At 36.9% G+C, this 23,043-nt stretch overlaps 1 protein-coding gene across 1 annotated transcript in view; it reads left to right on the forward strand.

The window, feature by feature from the left end:
- The first annotated feature begins 222 nt into the window (after positions 1-222).
- The window catches only part of OSTM1 (osteoclastogenesis associated transmembrane protein 1), a 28,802-nt gene continuing 5,981 nt past the window's right edge, over positions 223-23,043 (forward strand). Inside the window, exons 1-5 of the mRNA XM_019735071.3 lie at positions 223-733; positions 6,408-6,522; positions 17,026-17,123; positions 20,256-20,423; positions 22,760-22,925. Coding sequence (XP_019590630.2) covers positions 329-733; positions 6,408-6,522; positions 17,026-17,123; positions 20,256-20,423; positions 22,760-22,925 — 952 coding nt within the window. The 5' untranslated portion in view covers positions 223-328. The remainder of the gene's footprint in view (positions 734-6,407; positions 6,523-17,025; positions 17,124-20,255; positions 20,424-22,759; positions 22,926-23,043) is intronic.

The raw sequence follows: 23,043 nt of genomic DNA on the forward strand, positions 1-23,043 counted from the left end.
CGGGCGAGCCGGGACTCGGTAGCGCACAGCCCGACGCTACCCCGGGTCTGCCGCGCGCCTCAGTCACACGCTTCACGCCAGCTGGAAGCGCGAAGCCGCCCATGTGTGCGCGGTCCCGTACGCGCGCCGGCCCGCGTGCCGCGAGAGGCTCACGGCAGCCAATGGGGCGGGGCGCCGCGCGCCGCGCGCCGGAGGCGGGGCCGTGACGCGCGCGCCTCATGACCCGCTCGCGGCCTGCGCCCGAGGAAGCCGGAAGCAGCGGCCGTCCGCGGTGCCGGCTCGGAGTGGAGAGGCGGCGCTGAACGTCTTGGGGTTGGTGAACCCTGCGATGGATCCCGACGCGACAGTCGCGCGGCTGAGGTCGTTGCTACTGCCGCGGCGGCTGCTGCTGCTGCCGCTGCTCTGGTCGGGACTGGCTCTGGGCACGCTCCCCTCGGGGAGCGGCTCCCACAGGGTCCTCTACGACCTCCTGTCGGAGCAGCAGTTGCTGGAGGTGGAAGACTTGTCCCTGACCCTGCTGCAGGGCGGAAGGCTGGGGCCCCTGTCGCTACCCCCGGACCTGCCGGATTTGGATCCCGAGTGCCGGGAGCTGCTGCTCGACTTCGCCAACAGCAGCGCAGAGCTGACCGGGTGTCTGGTGCGTGGCGCCCGGCCGGTGCGCCTCTGTCAGAACTGCTACCCTCTCTTCCAACAAGTCGCCGCCAAAATGGACAACATCAGCAGAGCCGTGGGGGTGGGTAGAGGAGCACACCCGGGACCTCTGGCGTGGGGGGTCAGGAAAGGAGGAGGGTGTAATGATGGTTCACTCGGGGGGCCTCAGTTTCCCCATCTGTAAGAAAAAGGGATTGGACTAGGACAGTATGGTAGCGTTTGGGACATCGGAAAAGGGGGTTTCATGATAGGGCTTGGGGTTTGCATTTTTGCTTTCATGGCTGCTGTTGGGCATCCTTTTGGTACATATTTGCAAATAGGTATGACTAGTTTTCTTGTGGCTCTTCCAGCCCTAACCCTACTTTTCCTTTTCTTTCTCTCTTTTACCCCCTTTCCCCAAACTCCACCACAACTTCTTCCCATTTCCGCGTGGAGTTCCCAGGGAGGACCCTTTTCTGAAACCCCAAGTAGATTGGGAAAACTATGGTGTAGTAGTGGTTAGGAGCTTGAGCTTTGAAGCCAGACATATCCAGATCTCCTACTTTCTAGCACTTTGACCTTGGATTATTTTAGAGGCTTAGTTTCCTGCTCTCACTAGCGGTGTAGTTTGGGCAAGTTACATGCTTTGTGTTTATTTTCTCATCTGTAAGGTAGGGATATAAGGAACTCTTAGAAAACTGGCACAGAGGAATAGTTCTCAGTAAATGGGAGCTAAAATTTTAGGAAATGGTCAATCTACCCTCATTCCTGGTACCCTTAGAGCTTTTCTGATCATGTGGTAGATGCTATGAGGGACTTTAAAAAACGACACAGAAGGTATTTCCCTGCTTCTAAGAACGCTTACAGGGTCTAGGGTAGGAAAGGATTAGAGCATCGGCTGGTGGGAGTCACGAGGTGTGGGCCGCTATGTCTTGTAAAGGAAAATCATGAGGAATGATTTTGGGACTGAGGAGTGGGAAAGTTCCTCGTATATTGAGAGCATAAGTAATCTCATGAAAATGTGGTTGGCATTATTTCATAAATCGTAGTTGATTTGACAAAATATAGACTTGTATATAGTTGCATCCTGTTTTAAGTCAGCCTGCTATTACTTAACATACTTTTTTTTTTTTACACAAAGAGGGGATTTGTTTGAATTAAATAAATCCGGTGGTCAATCTTTCTGTAAAGAGCTAGTTTTCAAGGCAGTTTAAATTTAGTCTTACATGCAATATTTTTCAGACATACTTCTGTTGGGTATAGCAAGACATGCCTCTTGGGTCTACACATACACATCTTACTATGATTTTAAAATAAAGCTCCCCAGGCTTGTCCCTGTCACCTACAGCAGGTTATAGAATATGGCATCATATTCTGTTTGGAGCAAAGGTGAGTTGTTTTGTGGCCAGAATGACTGAGTCATGATGCAAAGCTTGGACCTTTTGAGGCAGCAAATGTTTTTCTCATTTGTGTAGATACTGTGACGTTAGGAAGAGGTTAAAAGTTACCACTAACTAGCGGTACAGTATTAATGGGCATCACCCAATCTGTGTATGAATCTCCAGATGAATTCCCCTTTCCAGTGTGGGAGTGGCAGAAATTTCTCCTTTGTGCCTCAGATTTCTCCCAGTGATCTGGGCCATGGCTCGCCTCACTCCACCCTTGTGTGAAAGGAAGAGAGTAAAGAGAAAAAGGCAGAAAAACTCTTTCCCCAATCTGCATATCCGCTCCAACTTATCCTAGACTTTGGTTTCTTTCTCCTTCTTTCCTCAGTATTTGATGTGATTTATTAGCTCAAAAGTGTGATTTCTACAGTTCTGAGGTACTTCGTGGATTTAATAGGCTTTTGGTATTGGTTTGGGAGTTGAACCATCAAGGGTAATAGTGAACATAGAGAAAAGTGTGTTCTGAGTTTGTTAGGTGTGAACTTGAAGGAATCAAGGTGTGTGGTGTGGGGTGTTATTTCTCAAGAGGAACATATTTTCATTGACTCATATACTTAGTCTTTCACTTAAATCAGTTTCATCAGCAAGCACATGCTATTCTTAAATATTGGGCTGGGAAAAGGGTGAGGAAGGAAAAGGAGGATAAGATCCAGGCCTCAAACTTTCAGTGTAGTTGGGGAAATAAACATATATTGAGAAAAATAGGAAAAAAAAATCATTGGGAATGTGTGAATTGTACAAGAGCAATGTAGAGCAAAAGGATGTAGGAGATGCTTAATGAAAAGAAAGAACAGAGCAAAGTGGGCTTAATCAGAGAAAACCTACAAGCTGAATTCTGAACAAAACATACTTTCTCACCTCTTTAGGGTGAATCCATGTCCACTGATTGAGAGAGGAGGGCAGTATAGTGAGGAGGAAAAGAATCAAAGGTAGAAATGAACAAGCTATTTCTGTGGTCCAGCATACCAGTTCATTTAACGGTAATAGAATTATCTGATGAGAATTCTTTTTTTGTTGTCACTTCCTCTTGAAATTATGAGGCTCACATATACATATAGTTTTATTATCTCCAGGTAAAGAATACAGTGATTTGTGAACCCAGAATGTAGAACTAACGGATTCCCCCTTCCTTAGAGTAATACTTTCTTCTTTTAGTTTAAGCTGACAGGGATATGGTTTCCTGAGCTGTTCTGCATCATCAGAGTTGTTGCCAGGATGCTTTGGCCCTGCAGATTCTGAATTGCTAACCTCTGTCTTATTCTACTTGGTTTGTTTAAAATTGAGGTAGATAGACGTAGAGATATGTATATATATTTATGAAGGTGCTAGTGATTGGGGGTGTGTATCTGGACGTGTTCAACATACTTTTAGTATAGATTAATACATAAATTCTTAGGAATATAGGCAGAAAATTGGAACATAGCTTAACAATCTGTCTTTTGTTAGAGATCAGAAAATGTAATGCTTCTTATGTATTCATTCAAAAAATTGTTGAGTACCTATTATGTGCAGGCTAGCGGTATTTACTAGCCATATAGCTGTGAATGAGCAGAGCTTGTAGTGTGGTAGGGAAAACAGACACTAAACATACCATTATACAAGTAATCATCTAGTTCAGGTGTGGTAAGTGTTGCACAGAAAACTACCCCCGATGCTACCAAAGCATGTGCCAGGGTGCTGATCTGCACTAAGGCTGGGGGTAGATGGAGTGGTCAGTGATTAAAGCTGACACCTAAAGTTGAGAGGGTGTGGGGCAAGGGAGTGAAGGTTTACATGTAAAGAGGTAGCAGGTATGAAGATGTTTATAAAAAGCATGGGCTGTATAGAAACCTACATTGTTGTTTCCTCTCATCTTAAAAAATACCGGGGGTGTCAAAAGAATATATACACATGACTTGTATTCATCTTTTGTTATCGGTATATATTGAATATTACAATTTTAATAGTTTTTTCCTTTCTTGAAATGTGCATACATTTTTTGGCACCCTCTGTATATAGGTGGATATATACTATAAGAAACAGCCTCAGAGTGATTAAATAATTTATTCAAGGCCATGTAATGGAAGAGGCTGGGGTTGGATCCAGAAGGATACTGCTACCTATTTCATTTCATGGAGTTGTTACAAGGATTAAATGAGTTACGCATTTGGAGCATTTGGAACCATTAGGTACTCAGTGAGTACATCACCATCATTGGCATTATTTATCATTTCTCTTCCATTTCCATGGTTGCCACCATCTTTTCATCATATCTGAACTTTGGAAATGGTCTAATCAGTCTCTATGCCTCCTCACCCTACATACAGTGACTTAGACATACATTCCCAAAACTCTGCTCTTCATGTCATTCTCCTCAAAAATCTTAGAAAGTTTCCCACTGTATGATGCTTATGACTCTCAAGACTCTTCATAACTGACCTAACTTGTCTCTCTAATGCCTCTACTTTCACAGAGGTGCCCTCCATTCTAGGTATATTGGCCTACTGAATGCTCCCTGAATACCATGTAATCATGCCCACTTTCCCCCACTGATCATTTTATTCTCCCATTTTAGAATCCTCTTCCCTTTCTTAGTATAGGGCTTAGTTCAAATCTTACTTTCTCCCAATTTTCACGAGCTACACTGATGTCTTCCTCAACTGAGCTGTTCCACACATTGACCACTCATCCAAGCTATGCTATGTTGATTTTTTAAATAGCCAGTCACCTGCCTATGAAGATTCAATTACGTAATGATTGTGCTTAACCAACTACACCCACTTAGAGCACTTTAGGTTGGTAGCAAGGTAACTAGGTGAAATAGCATATATCAGTTACTTACTAGGTGCCAAACTGTGCTAAGTGGTTATTGTATGTGATTTTCATTTAATACAGTCCCTATAGGACTCATGATTATGAAACTGAACCTCAGAAAGGTTATGTGAGCTGCCCAAGATTACCAGCTCGTGGCCGAGGCTGTCTGACTCCTCAGGCCGTGCTCTAATCAAGAAGTAATAATCACCAGAGGGTAAGGGGGGTGGGGGGTGGGAGATGAAGGTAAGGGGGATCAAATATATGGTGATGGAAGGAGAACTGACACTGGGTGGTGAACACACAATGGGATTTATAGATGATGTAATACAGAATTGTACACCTGAAATCTATGTAATTTTACTAACAATTGTCACCCCAATAAATTAAAAAAACAAAAAAAAAAGTAATAATCGAAATTTTCTCCTGTGGCTTATATTGCTCTGAAAGCAATTCCAAGAAAGGGACTTTTAAAATGCTTTTTTCAATTCACTATTTTAAAAGCAAGCATTCATTTGGATGCATCTTTTAATGAGATGACAAAACTAAGCCACAGAGAGGGTAACCATCCTGAAGTGAACAGAGATATTTTAAAGTAGGAATTCTGCCATTAAGCCCTTCTTTCCTCTTTTCTCACCCCACATGGCTGATCAGTTCTTTTCTAGAGTTATCCCTCTTTCTCTTTTATTACTCATCACACTATTTAATTCTTTGTCTTTATGTGTCTGAGGAGGTTCTTGAAGCCCCAGTGTTGACACTACACTATACTTTTTGTATCCTCAAACCACCAGGATTCTTATAGTGCCTGGTAAGTAGTAGGAATTAACTTTGAAAGAGTGAAGGGTCAGCAGGACTTATTTCCTTGCTTGGGGCAAAAGAAATAGAGAAGGATCAAATAATTTAGGAACTTGGATATATTATTTGCATAGCATGAGTTTCATTATTAAAATGATCTGTAGAAACCATATTCTATTTGGGTACAAACTAGATATGGATTATAAGATTTTTAATCAAAATTCGTTCAGAAGATAAAACTCAATGTTTTGTGATCATTTACCCACCAGATTTTAAAATGTGCATAATAGTATGTGTTAATTGTAGAAAAATGTAAACAGTGCAAAAGAGGCAAAAAAAAAAAAAAAAAAAGGAAAAGAAAAATCGCCATATTTCCATTATTCAGACATAACCACTGCTACATTTTGGTGAATAGCTTTCCAGAACGTTTTCCTATGCATACAAAGTAAGAAATATGACATGTACACAATTTGTAGAGATTGTACTATAGGAGCAAGTCCTTATTTAAGAAGCAAAGATTTTCTTCCCTTGCAAGTGAACCTGATATCAATAAATGTTAGCTGCTACTGTTTTGTTAACGATTGTTATTAATGATATCATTATTTGATTATATCAGACAAAATGTTAAAATGCTTAGAATAAATATCTTAATTATTTTTAAGGTGTTTTTTTTTTTTGCCTCAGGTTGTTGTTTGGGAACTCTAAAAATACTCAGTTTGTATTTACCTATTTTTGTTGTTGTTACAGAATACTTCGGAGAGTCCTAGTTGCGCCAGAAGTCTCTTGATGGCAGACAGAATGCAAATAGTTGTGATTCTGTCTGAGTTTTTTAATTCCACGTGGCAGAAGGCAAATTGCGCAAGTAAGCAATTCTTTCATTGTCACATTGCAGTTATGGTTCAATAGTATAGATGCCAGATTTTATTTTAATGAAATTTGAAATCCTTGAATCTAGATAATACTGTGTATTAACTATGTTTGAATGAGCTGTGATTAGCATCATGGTTTATTAGTGGGAACTACTTGAGCAAGTACCGAAAGGCACAGCAGTCTACGGTAGCAGTTAACAGCATGGCTTTGCAGTCAGACAGATTTGGGTTTGATTCTGAGCGCTGCCCCTTACCTGGCCCTAGTTTGCTGGCAGTCAGACCTTGGGCATGTAACTTTGCCTCATTTGTAGATTGGTGGTAATAATGGAACCTACCTTAACGATTGTCTTGAGGATTAAATGAAATAAATTGTGTAAAGCACTTAACTCAGTACCTAGCACATATTAATGTTCAAGCAGTGTTAACTGTTTAATAATTACGATGTTTATAAAATCTATCAAATGGTGGTGGGTGGGTGGGGGAAGGTGATAACATCTGTTCTACCAGTTTTGCAGGTTTGTATGTATTTGTATAATAAAATGAGATCTATTTTCAGGCGTTCTTTGGAAAAATTAAAATCACTATTTCAATTCAGAAGTGTTTTGAATGCCAAGTATATGCTAGGCAGTTCTTGTTTTCCATGCCTTATAATTTAGTGAGGGAGAAATTTCTATTTACAGTATCACGTAAGGCAGATAAATAAATGCTATAATAAAATTATAGAGTCCTTGGGGGAAGTAGAAAATAAATTGAATTGGGGAGAATTTGAAATGACTTTCTGGAGAAGGTACCTTTTGATTGTGCACCTTTATGGCTGGGCAAGATTTCAATAAGCAGAGGTGAGAGGAAGGACGTTACAGGTAGAGTGACATCATGCACGGAGGCACAGAGGTGTAAAACAGCAGTGCGTGTTCCCAGGTCTTGGAGGCACAGTGGGAGATACAGTAGGATCTTGACTGATATAGTAGTTTATCTGTTATCCCAACATTTTTCATGCTGCTTAGAACACCAGCATATTATTTAAAATGTTTATGTACTATAGTATCTTGGGGGTTTACAGTATACATGGAATATTAAAGGCAGGGACGAGTACTGCAAGTTAGAGAAAAGTTTTTTTTTTAACATGATTTAACCTAGTTCTTTCCAAGGTTTTTTTATATTTTAACTACAAAGATTTTATTTTATTTTTCATGGAACCCCATTGAAAGAGGAAGAGAGAGACCAGTGAGGAAGAAGTTATAGTAGATTAGTCAAGAAGCAAAGAAAACATGAAATAGGTCATAGGCTGTGGAAATTGTGGAAATGGAAAGGACAGGATGGATTAAAAATCTCTGTACCTGTACAACATTAAGGAGTTGAACTTTTCTAAGAGTTTAACTTTTCTACAGACTTGTCTTTTTATTTAGTTCATGTGAAGAAAAACTATAAATGTGAAAAAGACCACCTAAGTTTCTTTTCCTTTAAAGTATACCATGCTGTGAATATTGACGCTCTTAATTTTGTCTCTATTAATTCAAATTTTCTGTTAATTTAAATAGAGAATTCGCTGACCGTTAACATTTTTAAAAAGCAAAACTTTTTTGGAGTAAAAATTTCCGTGTAATATAACAAAATGTGTAAATATGATTGAACAGAGTTTGCTTAACCTAGCTAGGAGAGCTGTTATTTGTTTTTAATAGTTTTTTTATTTTCCAATTACAGTTGACATACAATATTATATTAGTTTCAGGTGTACAACATACTGATTAGGCATTTATATATAACTTATGAAGTGGTCACCCTGATAAATCCAGTACCCATCTGACACCATACGTAGTTATTACAATATGTATTACTGACTGTATGCCTTATGCTACATTTTACATTGCCATGACTATTTTTTTTAATGAACAATTTTTAAAAAAATTTTATTGGGGAATATTAGGGAACAGTGTGTTTTATTGGGGAATATTGGGGAACAGTGTGTTTCTCCAGGGCCCATCAGCTCCAAGTCGCCTTCCCTCAATTTAGCTATGGAGGGCACAGCTGAGCTCCAAGTCCAGTTGCCGTTTTCAATCTTTAGTTGCAGGGGGTGCAGCCCACCATTCCATGCAGGAACCGGTAACCTTGTGGTTGAGAGATCGCGCTCTAACCAACTGAGCCATCATCCGGCCACCCCTCTGGAAGCTCAGTGGCAGCTCATTGTCTTCAATCTAGTTGTGGAGGGTGCAGCTCACTGGCCCATTTGGGTTCAGAGCCCGTGCTGCAACCAACTGAGTCATCCAGCCACCCCCCGCATGACTATTTTGTAACTACCAATTTGTACTTCTTAATCCCTTCCCCCTTTTCATCCATCCCCTCAACACCCGCTCCCAAGTGGCAACCATCAAAATGTTCTCTGTATCTATGCGTTTGTTTCTGTTTTTGTTTATTTTGTTCTTTAGATTCCACATATAAGTCAAATCATATGGCATTTGTCTTTCCCCTTCTGACTTACTCCATTCAACACAGTACTGCTCTAGGTCCATTTGTGTTGTTGCAGACGGCAGATTTTATTCTTTTTTATGGTTGAGTGGTATTCCGTTGTATATATGTACCAACTCTTCTTTATCCATTCATCCATTGATTGACACCCAGGTTGTAGGAGAGCTGTTTTTAAGTATTCTTAAGCCCTTTAGAAAAATCCATCGATAAAGAAAAAAATGTTTATTACAAATAATTTAAGTTAATTAAAATAAGTGGAATGTGTATTGGGGTTCACTTCTTTTGACTTATGTGACTTAATTTATATACTTGAGAGATAAAGTATCTTTTCTTTAAAAAGTATTTTGTAATAAAGACTTCACTAATTCTAGCTTTCTTCTCCAGTTAATTAGAAAAAAAAGAAAATATTTTGCTGCATATTTACTCAATATTCTAAAGAGTATTTACTCAATACTCTTTAGAATAAATTCTTAGGGTACCTTTGTTTTTCTGTGAGATATTCTATCTCGAAAATATTCCTTGAGTATTTATAGAAAATATTCCTTGAGTATTTATATGTTAGCTGCAGATAGAGAGATTGGCTATTTTATTTTCCAGGATTATGCATTAAAAAATTATCTTTCATATGTTGTTTCATTTACATTTTAAAATTTCATCATAATTTATATTCTATATTTTAAATGGAAATAAAATAATTCCTATAAATTGGTACTCTTTAGTTTTCTCTTGGGCATTCTAAAATAATCCTCTTAACTAAACTTGAATGATCTTTGCCAAATTACCTGGAAACACTTCTAATTATGTTTTCTGCAAATCTATTTAATAAAAATAATGTGAACATTTAAAAAAATTTAAAGAAATTTTCAAATACTTTAAAATTTTTACCAAAATTTAATAAGGCATTCTTACTTGAGCAACATAGTCTTCTCTTACAAAGTAGTGAGTAAAGAAATTTGTAGGAAGGGAAAAATGAGGAGCTGAAGACGGTGAGTAACAAGTCGTCAATTAAATTAAATAATATTTCTCAGTTTCATAGCCCTGGTCTCATTTGAGTTTCACAGTAAGCCCTGCGAGGTAGAACAAGGGCTCAGAGAATGTAATGCACGGCAGATCAGGAGTCTAGAACAAAACTCGAAAGCCGTAGGACTGTTCATCTGAATAGACAGTATTCATGAGTTAATGTCTTATTTTGTTTGTTTAAAGTTCTGTTTGACAAATTCATGGCACGGTCTCCATTTTAAGAAATATAAATGCACGTTAGTTAGCCCTACAAAAGTTTAACATTTATGCTACATACATGCTTGATATTATGGAAAACCTAATCTTTTACTAAAAATATAAGTGTAAAATACTTTTTTTCTAAAAACCAATTAGTACTACATAAAATTAAAACTAGATAATATGAAAACAAATTTTTAATAGAGTTGCACATTTTCTAAAGTTAACCTTCAGCAGCCGTCAGGTATCAGGTTCTGTTGCCATCATGTCTCTAGCAACCAGGTCTCTCAAACCACTAATTTCATGGGTCCTCACTCTTTTATTAATGAATCATGCTAACGCCTTCTCCTTATCTATGCACTTCAAAGAAAATCCGTTTCTTACTTATCCAGTCATTGTTTATTAAATCATTGGCCTATAGAAATCTGTAAAAGAATATAAGGGATATTTACTCTTTGAATAAAATGGAAGAAAACAATCATATCACACTATAACTTTAAACGGATTGTGCCCGATCAGAAGTTTGCCTAGGATGTTGTCATTTTGTATTGTAGGAGACCAGAATATGCCACACCAAAATACACCTTTTTGGCATAAGGATATTTTGAGCTGATTATTTTGTGAAACAGCAGACACAGGAGAAGCTCTGAAAACAGTAGAAATAACATTTTGAAAGAGAAATTTATATTTATAAAGGAAATCTTCATTTGTAAGAGCGTCTCCCTCTCTGTACCAAGAGATGACTAAATCACCAGAGAATCTTGTAAATGGAGAAGCAGAGCTGTAAATCTGTATACCAAGCCTTACCTTTGTTTACCATACTTTTCCTTGTCACTTCCCCCTAACTGGCCTCCTCCCCACACTTCTTTCTTTGCTTTTAGCTGAAGATGTAACTCTGAATTCTAAGCCACCTCTTTGAGTTGGTAGTTTTCCTTGTGTATCTTCCATGTATATAGAAGATATACAAGTTAATAAGCTTCTCTGTTTTTCTCCTGCTAATCTGTCTTTTGTTATAGAGGTCAGCTGAGAACTTAGAAGGGTAGAGGGAAAGTTACTTTTTCTCCCTTATAGTATATACATGAAAATCATAAATATTGAAAGAAAAATTTCTGGTTTGCCGTTTTATTTAAACACAAAGACTTATCAGTTTTCTCAGAACTTGTGTGAAATTGTTAAACACAAGCCACTAACCCATTTGTCTCAGTTACCTTTTTGTGATGATCTAGTTATTAAATTTGCAAATACACAGCTGATAACTGATGCCAGCATAAGGATCTTTAATAGTAAATAATACGGAATCCATTCAGTCTGGCACCTAAAAGATAAAATGGAAAGGAAAAAATTTACAAAGGAAGAGCAAAAATTACTGACGTGTTTTTAAAATTTGTTTTTAACTGAGACATATCAATTTGGATCCATTTTGTAGCATATATATTTTTGTATAAAATGACCACGTTTTTATCCTCTGCTACCAAATGCAAAACTATAATCATATAGGTAAAAATCTTTTTAATTTAAGGGGCTATTAGAATTTGAAAAAAAGAATATTAAAAATGTAAAAATATAAAACCTAAAATATTGTTTAAAAGAATATTATTACAGTTAACACACTGCCAACACCACCTTTCCTTTCTACTTGATCTAGATACGGGTTGGTACCTATTCTGCAGTTATTAGTTGATGAAAAGAAGGCTAGAAACCCAATAAGGATCTGAGAATGCCATCCATGTATCACTCCTGTCTCTTTTATTTTCAGAATTCCTGTATCTTTAAATTGTATTAGTCTTGGTAGGAAACGAGTTTTTGGAAATTGATGGAGACTCAAAAACATTAAGAGGTCAACTCTTCCAATTCACATTACGAATGATATGGAAACTAGTTGTTGTAGAGAATGACTGCTAAGAAGTAAAGATACTATATCAAAGATTTCTCCTGTATAGAATTTGAAAGCTGTTATCAGAAGTGTATTGTGGACATAGGGATAGCCTTGTTATTGGGATGCTACTTGGTTATCTTATACATATGACAGTTGAATAATTCCAGATTAACCAGATTTGGTGAGACCATGGATTGTTTTATGGTAAAATAATTGACATAGAACATTGTTTAAGGTGTATAATGTATTGATTTGATATACTGACACATTGCAAAGTGGTTACCCCTGTCGTGTTAGGCAACACCTCCCTCACATCACATAATTACCGTTTCTTGTGCTGAGAACATTTAAGATTTACTCTCTTAGCAACTTTCAAGTACATAGTACAGTACTAACTATAATACAAGACTAATGATAACAAGTGCTGTGATCACCATGCTGTACATTAGATCCCAGAACTTATAACTGGAGGTTTGTATCCTTTGACCAATATCTCCCCATTTTCCCTACCCCCCATCCCCTGGCAATCACCATTCTTCTCTCTGTTTCTGTGAGCTCAGCTCACAGTTGACTGTTTATGTGGGGATTTATTTCTGGACTCTTGATTCTATTCCATTGGTCCCCTTCCCTGTGATAAGAGACAGTCTTACCCGGTTGATGAAACTCCGGGGGAAGGGATTTATGACATTTGAGGGTTTTGGTTTTGTTTTTTTTTTGTAGATCTGTCTTTAGGCAGATAAGGGGAATTTACAAAAAGTTTCTTTTTGCATCTGCTATTTTTTAAGCGCCTTCAGCTCAAAATAATCCTTATAGCAAAGGCATATTTTAGAAAGGCATATTCTGCCACCCTTTACTTATGTCTTGATTCTTTAAAAACCAATAATAAAACTTAATGGTTAACCAGAGATCAATTAACCAGAACCCCTCTTTCCCGTATTTTATCTACATGGTAATGTACTAAGCATTAGACTTATTTGTATCTTATAATTTAAAATGTCTTAGTTTTCATACTTATTAAACTTAATTATGTAGTTCAGGTACAAAGTTCTCACAGTTTCTACTATGTTTTTCTGAAGCTTGCCCTGTTTTTCAGAAATTGGTGATTATCTCTTGTTTTCTATGAAACTAGGTTTGAAAAACAGCAGAGCTATTTATCCAAACTGCTAACAGATGCCAAATACTTTATCTAAAGATGCATAATTCCTGTTAACGATAATTGAGTAGGTTTCTATGTAAGGTCTTGAATCCTTAACACTTTAAGAATGCTTCCTGAGCTGATGCTTGCTTGAGCCCTCACTGAGAAGGAAGCTATGCCAATCTGTCCTTGATGAGGCTGCATTGGTTATCTGAGATGAGGCAAATTCAGAATTACCACTTCACTTAGTGCTTAGAGGAAGCTTTAGTATTACTAATATTCCTTAATTTACTAATTTCTAAAATATATAGATAGCTTCTCACTGCTTATAACCTCATGCTCCCAATTCCTGCAGAAGGATAAAAGGAATTTTACTGGAGTTCCTTTGTTTTAAATCAGAAAGTCAGGGCTCTTTAATAGTGAAGATATTTTTAGCCCCATTGTATAAGTGAACTTTTTTTTTGCTTTATAATACCACTGTTTAATGATCATTGAAAAAATTTTGATGGTACTGCATTAAAAGAGCATATAAATTACTTTTTTTCTTTTGGTTTTTATAATTCTATAAATTACTTTTTCATAAAGAAATGGTTTCAGTTACATACTTTGTATAGAAGAGATTGCTAATGCCCTCTCATATTCATGTGCTTTATACTACTTTTGTAGGCAACACAGGGACCCCTGCCCCCATTTATCCCTATATTGTATATGTTGTTGCCATGACATGGCTCATTATAACACAGATGTACAAGCGCCATGGATGAAATTGTAGTCCCTGTACTTTCCTGCAAAATGTCAACTACAAAAGCTGTTCAATCTTATTAGCCCAATATACTAATATTCTGCATATTTGTAATTGTATTTCTTTTTATTTATATATGCTCTGCCTCATGCGTAAAAGGGTTCAAGTCATGATGATAGCATTAAACCAGATTAAGAGAGACTTATGTTACATTTTTACTAAAAAGAATTTAGTGTGTGAACTTTTTGAAAGCTGATGGAGTAACATTTTTAAATAGGAAAAAGTAGTCTGATTAAAAAACCACTTTGAGAATCTAGAAAGTATGTTTTGTATTTCAATGCTTTACTAACTTGAGGTATGATATATCCCTTTATTTCTCTGGCCGTTTGCTAATTTGTGAAGTGCTCCCTCAGATTTTTAATTGATAAAGTGAACAGTCAAAATGGGACTTACATTCTTGAGAAGATAGAACTGCAGAGAATGTAGAGTACGTGAGTTGAGAGAGGGAAAGACTAGAAATAGGTTCATCATGGCCCCATGTATCCCAGGTGCAGACCAAGCCCTGCACTTGGGGGCCTATGTAAGGGGGTGAATGGGGCTGAATTCCCACTCAGCCTCTGGAAGCAGGAGTGTTTTCGTAATTAATCTCCCCAGAGGGGATGTCTTGCTTGAATTTGCACACAGGAGTCTGAATGTGCTATTGCTGCCCTGTTCACCAGGTTTGGGGTTCATCTCCGTTGCCAACACTGATCAGTTGGTAGTGACGGCCTGAATCTTGTGAGGCATCAGATATCCATGGGTAGTGGGGGGGTGGGGGGAAGGGTGGCATCTGTTTGTTGACTCAAGTATTGAACTTGAATGGTTTAGAATATAGATGTGAATATTTTATTTGTTTTGTAGTGTTTGAAAGTGCAAGCTCAGGAATCAGACTGAGTAGAAATACCAAGATTTCACTTACCAGTTTTGTGACCTTGGGCAACTTCCTTGATTCCTCTAAGTCTCTGTTCCTTATTTAGAAAATGGAGAGGATGATAGTTCTTGCCTCACAAGATTGTTGTAAGAATTCAATGAGTAAATATGTTTAAAGTACAAGCGTAGCACTGGGAACATGGCAAATTCTCCGTTAACATTAGCTTTCATTGTAGCGATGGTTGTTTATCATAGTACATGCGTATTTCATAGTGTGTCATGTTCTAGTATCTATGGTAGGAGAGGAAAAGAAATCTTTTTTCTTCTACTTGTTTTAAGGTTTTCTGCCTGGGACTCTGTAAATTAGACAGGCCAACGACAGATTAACAAGAGAAAAACAAGTTTATTAACACATGCACTGCACATGTACACATGGGAGCACCCAATGATGAGTAACCCAAAGGGATAGTTAGAATTTGGGCTTCTACACTGTTTTAGGCTAATCAGAGGGGAAGAGGTTAGGGGCGTTTGGGTGGAGGAGGCAAGTTATGGGAAGGTGACCAGGAAAAGTATTATAAACAAGCGTTGTATAGCAAGGTTTGTTATGGAGATTTCAGCTAGAGCCTTCTCCATTGTAACAGCTGTTAAGAGTCCTCTTCCTTTGACGTGAGAGGGAGACATCTTTACAAATGGAAATTTCCTTTATAAATATAAATTTATTTACAAACGAAAACTTGTGCCCTGTTTTTAGAGCCTTCCCTGCATCTGTTGGTTCTCAGTGGCCTTTAGCTCAAAATAATCCATATACCAGAGTCATATTTTGAAGTAGCATGTTCTGGTAGCCTTCACTGTGTATTCAGTCTCTCTTATCCATTGCATTCTTTTTATTTGCATTCTACCTTTCTCCTGGATAATTGCAGTAGCCTTTAATTCTGTCTCTCCACTCCCAGTTGAGAGAGATCATATTAGATGGCCCCAAGTTGGTATAATATACAGCTGTCAGTTGAAATGAAGGGGGTCAGGAGTGGGGTTGAGTACTGCAGAGTAGAAAATATTTGGAACATCCCTTGTGAAGTAATTGGTAGGGCATCTATTAGGATTGTTCTGTGGCCCTGAGATTAGAATTTGAATTGAGTCTCTAAATTATCACTTTAGGATTTTCTAAAATAGTGTTCTACAGCTAGAATTGGGAGTAGAGAAAGTAAATATAGTCTGTCCGAGGTTTGAAATGTTTGTGAGTATGTGGAATATAATGAGAGGTAGGATTCTAGGAGAGTAAGATTAAAATGGTTGACCAGGTAGTTCAGGGTAGGAAGCTAGGAACTTGAACCTAGCTCTGAGAGAGTAAGCTGAGAACAAAGGGAGAGGTAAAAGCAAAGAGGCAATAAAGAATAGGTTCATCAAGGAAGGGAGAATAGAGAAATACATTGTGCTACATTCATACATGGAAAACAAAAGGAATGAACTTGAGTTAATGCTAAGCAAGAAGCAGCAAGGTGCAGAGGAATATCATTTATGTAAGATTTTGAAAAACACATAAAACAATTATTATTTCCAGACTTTACTTGAAACCTCTTTATCAGCATTTTAGGCAAAATTCTGACTAGCATGTATCTTTGGTCTCCCAACTCACAATAGAGTAGAAGGAGCATATGAAAAAAGTTACACTGTTAGATGCAATAAATGACCCACTAGTGAAGATGGAAGAGACAGAACTACTAAATTTAACACAGAAAAGGATCAAAAGGCATATGAATGTAGGTAAAATTAATACAGGATGAACAGTCTTATGTCAAAACAGAAGTGAATTCCCCTATTAGGGCAGCATTTGATAACTGATGTTCATGATTAAGACTTTGCACCTTATAAAAAATCAGTTTACATTTTATTTGGTATATTGTTTTTATAAAAAGAGGAGATTATATGATTATTTTAAGATTTTCATGAAAATGATGATGATGTGAAAAGAAATCTTTGGAAACTAAAAGAGGTGAGCTTCACGTATGTGGAAAATTGTCTTATGTGGAACACTTCATGTTTGTTTGAATAAAAAATTAGTATAGTGTGAAACAGAAGATGATGGCTTGAGAGAGAAATTAAAATATATAATTGTTGTTTGAGATATATTAATGTCCTTTTTGTTTTTTTGACAGATTGTTTAACGAACAAAAGTGAAGAATTATCAAATAGCACGCTATACTTCCTCAGTCTGTTTAATCACACCTTGACCTGCTTTGAGCATAACCTTCAGGTATTTTATATATGACATTTGAAATTAAAATGCTGCTTTGTACAAATGAATAATAAATAATTCCAACTCTTATGGTATTAATTACTGATATTTATCTATACACACAATGTACAGAAGTCAGTGGACCTGGATTTCTGCTAAGTTCTTCCATTACTATCCCTTAGGCAAATCACCCAAACTTCAGCTTTCTTTTTTGTCAGGTGGGGATAGTAAGATCTACCCAGCCTCCCTTCAAGTATTTTGTAGGGAAGATGCAATGAGATAATGAGTATGAGCATGTTAACTGAGGCATGTGATTGTTTAATTAAAATACAACGTTGTTCTGTCTGACAATAATTTGCCTTGACTTTGTTTATACACTAAGGTATTTTGCAATCCTGTATGATTCCGTCTGTCTGCAGGAACCTTATTCCTTGCTTAAATATATATTTGCTCAAATATATTTTTACCTACTTTAAAAGGCATTGTTTAGTAAAGTAACTTTGAATATTGAATTAATTATAATATAAAAGGTAGCCTTTAGAAAACCTACCTTATTTAAGGTTTTTGTTTTCTCCACCTCTGGTCTTGGACCTTTCCTGGTGGTGGTGTGGGGCAAGCTTGGACCTATGGTAAAATCATAGTTTTGAAACTTGCTTAACAAATCAGCAATGCCCCCAAATAGATGTAAACATGTTTAGGATATAAGTATGAATGATTTCCTCTTTAATAAATGTGATAACGCAGAATTACGAATTTCCTTGAGAATAATAAAAGCTATTAGATGAGCATTGTCCAAAATATGTTCTGCAAGATGTTAATAGATGACCATAAAAAAAGATTTAGTGTCAGCCATAAAATAGAATAAAATCTTAGCATTTCGACAATATGGATGGACCTAGAGGGTTTTATGCTAAGTAAGTCAGACTGAGAAAGACAAATACCATATGATCTCACTTGCATGTGGATTCTAAAGAACAGAATAAACGAACAGTCAAAACAGAAACAGACTCATAGATGCAGAGAACAAACTGATGGTTGCTATAGGGGTAAAGCGTAGGTGAGCTGGGTGAAAAAGGTGAAGGGATTAAGAAATGTATTAGGTTGGTGCGAAAGTAATTGCGGTTTAAAATGTTAAAAATAATTGCAAAAACCGCAATTACTTTTGCACCAACCTAATAAATTGGTAGTTACAAAATAGTCATGGAGATAAAAAGTACAGCATAGGGAATATAGTCAGTAATGTTGTAACAACTATATATAGTGCCAGGTGGCTACTAGACTAATCAGGGGGATCACTGCATAAATTTTATAAATGTCTAACCACTGTGCTGTACACCTGAAACTAATATAAAATAATACTGAATGTCAATTGTAACTGAAAAAAATAATAATTTTTTAAAAGTTTAGTGTTCTAGTAAGGTTGGGAAATGCTTTACTACAGGACTTCAGAATTTTAGTGGACTAATGTACACTGTAAAACTCCAAATGGTAATTTTTGTATATAGCATTTACCGAACCTAACTGTCTTTGACCAGGAACTCTTTGGTTTAAGAGATAAGTGTCCTGATGAGTGTATTTTAGGGAAATTGCTTTTTTCTTGGGATGTTAGTTCCAAATATTTTTTCCTGGTTTGTTTTTGTGTTTTTTATTGTGCTTTTCTTTTTGTTACGAAGAAAGTTTTAATTTTTATGTTGTTAGATTTATCAAAATGTTTTTAGTAGCTTGCAGATTTTGTGTTACATTAGAACGGCTTTCCCCACTTTATTATTTTTAAAAATTCTCCTGTGATTCCTTTTAGTATTTTTATGTTTTTGATTTCTATATCAAAATATATATGCATTTTAAATTTTAATATAAATGGCTAAATTAGATTACCCCATCAAGGTTCTGTGCTCAATTTTTTTTTCTTTTAACATTTAACCCGGCTCTGTGACTTGGTTTTTTGTTTGTTTGTTTTTTGGGGGGAGGGGGAGAATATTGGGGAACAGTGTGTTTCTCCAGGGCCCATCAGCTCCAAGTCATTGTCCTTCAATCTAGTTGTGGAGGGCGCAGCTCAGCTCCAAGTCCAGTTGCCATTTTCAATCTTTAGTTGCAGGGGGCGCAGCCCACCATCCCATGCGGGAATTGAACCAGCAACCTTGTTGTTAAGAGCTCACACTCCAACCGAGCCATCTGGCCACCCCTCTGTGCTCAATTTTTGATTGAGCATATTTAGTTAACTGTAAAAAAGCAGACAATGGGCTGTTTATTGTGGCAGAACTAAAGGAAGACTTAGTTTCTCTGTCAAATAGATGGTGAGGGTAACATTGTAGGTACTACATCGATTTAATTCCCTTAATTTTTCCTTTCTCTTCCATTCCGGTCGGTACTCAGTTGATAACATTTCTCCAGGCTACAAGGTAAAAAATAAAATGAGTAGAGAGCAAAGGTATGAACTGAATCTTCAGAAAACTTGGTCCTGAAAAAATAAGTGTCAGTCCTGGAAATGGAAAAGACTGAGATTCGCTAACATAGTATCTTACGTGTTATATCTATTACCTTCATTGTAGGTTATCCTATTCTTTAGTATGAGTCCCTTTTTGTTGACTAGAAAAGGCCTGGATTATAAGCCTTGGGGTAAGAGGGTTGTGTGGGGATGTAGTTTTATAATGCCTGTCCTTTCCCATTAATAAAGTCCTCTCTGTCTCAAAAAGGCAGACTTCCGTGTTGAAGTCAGTACAGGCAAGGGCATATTTTATTTATTTGGTGAAAGTAGGATAGAGGAGAGGAGATACATAAATGACAAGATGATTTAGGAATTTTTCTGTATTTAGGTATCAGTTAATTTGGAAGATGAATTAGTGTTGTTTTCACTTAACAGTAGCTAGTGCAGGCGTTTTCAAAATTTAGGGGCAACTAGAAAGTGCCAAATATTTTGCTACGTGCTTTATGTACCAAGACTCTAATCCACGGGACCTGTATGTAATACATATAGAGGTAGCCCTGTTTTCTGATGATGAAATTGAGGCTCAGTGATTTAGTAACCTGCCCGACATCGCAGCTCAGCACTTTAACATGCTAAATATTTCCTGTCTTGTAGGAGGGTAGGTAGCTTACGTTAAAGAGATGCAATGTCTATTGTGTGTATCACCTGTGCCTTTGACATTTTAGGGGAGCATACACAGTCTTCTACAATTAAGAAATTATTCAGAAGTATGCAAAAACTGTCGCGAAGCATACAAAACTTTGAGTAGTGTGTACAATGAAATGAAAAAATTGAATGAACATGAAAATAAGGCTGAACCTGGAACACATTTATGCATTGACGTGGAAGATGCGGTAAGTACTTAACTTCTGATATGATACATATTTTGCAGTTATTGAATGTGCCTTCAGTATTATTATCCATTTCAGAGGTATATTGGAATCTGTATATGCTGTCTTCAACCAGAAATAACTAGTTATAAAGTACTAAAGTTTTTGAATATCCTGATCTGTCATACTGAAATGGAAATTAATCAAGTATTTCATAAGTGAATTGATAATTTGGTTATGTTTTGTTTTCTAAGTTTGATAATGTATGTCATTTTCCAAGATGTGCCTATTATATGTTTACATTTCAGTTTCTTATGCACGTGTTGCTAATTCAAGAAGTCTCTAGGTTTTGTTCCTGATGCCATTCCTATCCCATTGCTTTATGTCTATTACAATCTGAAACTTTTTTATTTGTTTACTTATTTGTAGTCTGTCTCCCCTCACTAAAATAGAAATCACATGAGGACAAGGACCTCATGTCCTGTTTTGCTCAGTGTTCATTATTTAGAACAGTGCCTGGCATATAGCAGGCCCTTAGTAATATGTATTGATTGAATGAAAGGCCAACAAAAAAGCTTTTCTCTCCATTGGATAGCCTGCCTTTACATGGGACACCACGAGATGGCGACCATGCTTTTTTTGAGACTGGGATGTCTGAGCATTGAGGCATTAGACCAGGGGTGTCCAAACATTTTTCAGTGTTTTTCACCAAGGGCCGTATGCGGTAAAATACACAAACAGCTGGCCACTCACTCGAGGTGAAGTCCGTATTGCCTCACCTGGTTTATTTAAGTTAACTAAATATATTTTTGGAATTTGCTGCGGGCCAATAAAAAATGGATTGGCCACAGTTGGTCCGCGGGCCGCAGTTTGGACACCCCTGCATTAGAGGAAACTGAGAAATTATTAGCTAAAAGTGGAGAACTCAAGGTCAAAATTGATAAACTTAGTGGTTGAGAATGATGTATGAATTATAGCAGCTCAGAGTGAACTATAGTGGCTCAGTAATACTCAGGATGGCAAAAAACACTTAAAGTAGATGCACCATGGGGATTTTTTTTTGTTTTTTACTTTTTTCCTAATTGCTAGAATAGTACCTGGCTTCTAGGAGGCTCTCAATGAATAATAAATATGTATATTTAAAGTAATAGTCTATTTCATTGGTTTTAAAATGAAGAAAAATGAATATTGGTTCGATGACATAAGTGGCATTACATAGGAAATCAACATAACCACCTGTTTCAGAACAAAACTTACAATAAACATACAATGCACCATTTGTAAACCATATCTCAAACAAAATCTAGGCAAGACCAGTTTTTTACCTTAAATTTGATAATTTTCTATATCACTTAGCCTGTTTGACAGGCAGGAACTCAAGGTACTGCTGCCCTTAAATGTATCTGTTTCTATTTTATGCTGCTAAATAAGATATCAGTGTTGTCTAATAAAGTTTCCATGACTAATTAGGTATTATGTACTTAAAAAATTATTTGCTATAAGTATGAACCTTTCATAATATTTAGATAAGATACTAAGCATTTCATAGACAGAAGCCCTGTAAAGTTGAAATTTTTATGTTCATTCTAAAAATACTGTAACAAGCTCAGAAATTATATATGTAACATATTCAAAAATATTTTGTTTGTTTTTGTGAGCCTTTTACAATCCCAGTTGATTGAGGAACAATTGACAAATATAATTGTAATATATTTAAAGTGTATATCATGATAACTTGATATATGTGTACATTGTAAAAGGAGTTCCACAGCTAAGTTAATTAACACACATCTATCACCTCCCACAGTTACCCTTTACATCTTTTTTAATGAATGAAGTATGGTCTAACTATATTCCTGTTGATAGAAATTGTCTGTTTGAAATTTGTTGAAGATTGACATTCTTTGGACAGTATTGTGAAATTTAGAATATGAAATTTCTGTATGTGAATATAAATTTAAACAACGACTAATTGTGAACCAGATTATTTTTCTAGCACAGGGGTGTCCAAACTTTTTCAATGTTTTTCACGAAGGGCCAAATGCGGTAAAATACACAAATAACCGGGCCACTCACTCGAGGTGAAGTACGTATTGCCTCACCTGGTTTATTTAAGTAAACTAAATATATTTTTGGAATTTGCTGTGGGCCAATTAACAATGGATCATGGGCTGCAGTTGGCCCGCAGGCTGCAGTTTGGACACCCCTGCTCTAGCAGAAGAAAATATTCTCAACCATCAATAGATTTTTTTTAGGGATGTATATTTAGTCTAAATTCTGGGTGCCTCATAAGTTGTTAACAAAATGATGAAATTGAAGACAAATATAAGACAGAGTAATATTATTTGTTATTGTTCCAGATGAATATTACTCGAAAACTTTGGAGTCGAACTTTCAACTGTTCAGTCCCTTGCAGTGACACCGTGCCTGTAATTGCTGTTTCTGTGTTCATTCTTTTTTTACCCATTGTCTTCTACCTTAGTAGCTTTCTTCATTCAGAGCAAAAGAAACGCAAACTCATCCTACGTAAGTTTCTTTTTACAACCGTTCATTTATTTAGATTAAAAACCTGTATTTTAAAAATTTAGTCCTGTTTTAGAAATTTAGTCCTGTAATATACTTTGAGAACTCAAACTGTATTAGC

This window comes from Rhinolophus sinicus, chromosome 2, assembly GCF_057876585.1.
Source record: "Rhinolophus sinicus isolate RSI-liver-muscle chromosome 2, RSI-T2T, whole genome shotgun sequence".
Lineage (NCBI taxonomy): Eukaryota > Metazoa > Chordata > Mammalia > Chiroptera > Rhinolophidae > Rhinolophus > Rhinolophus sinicus.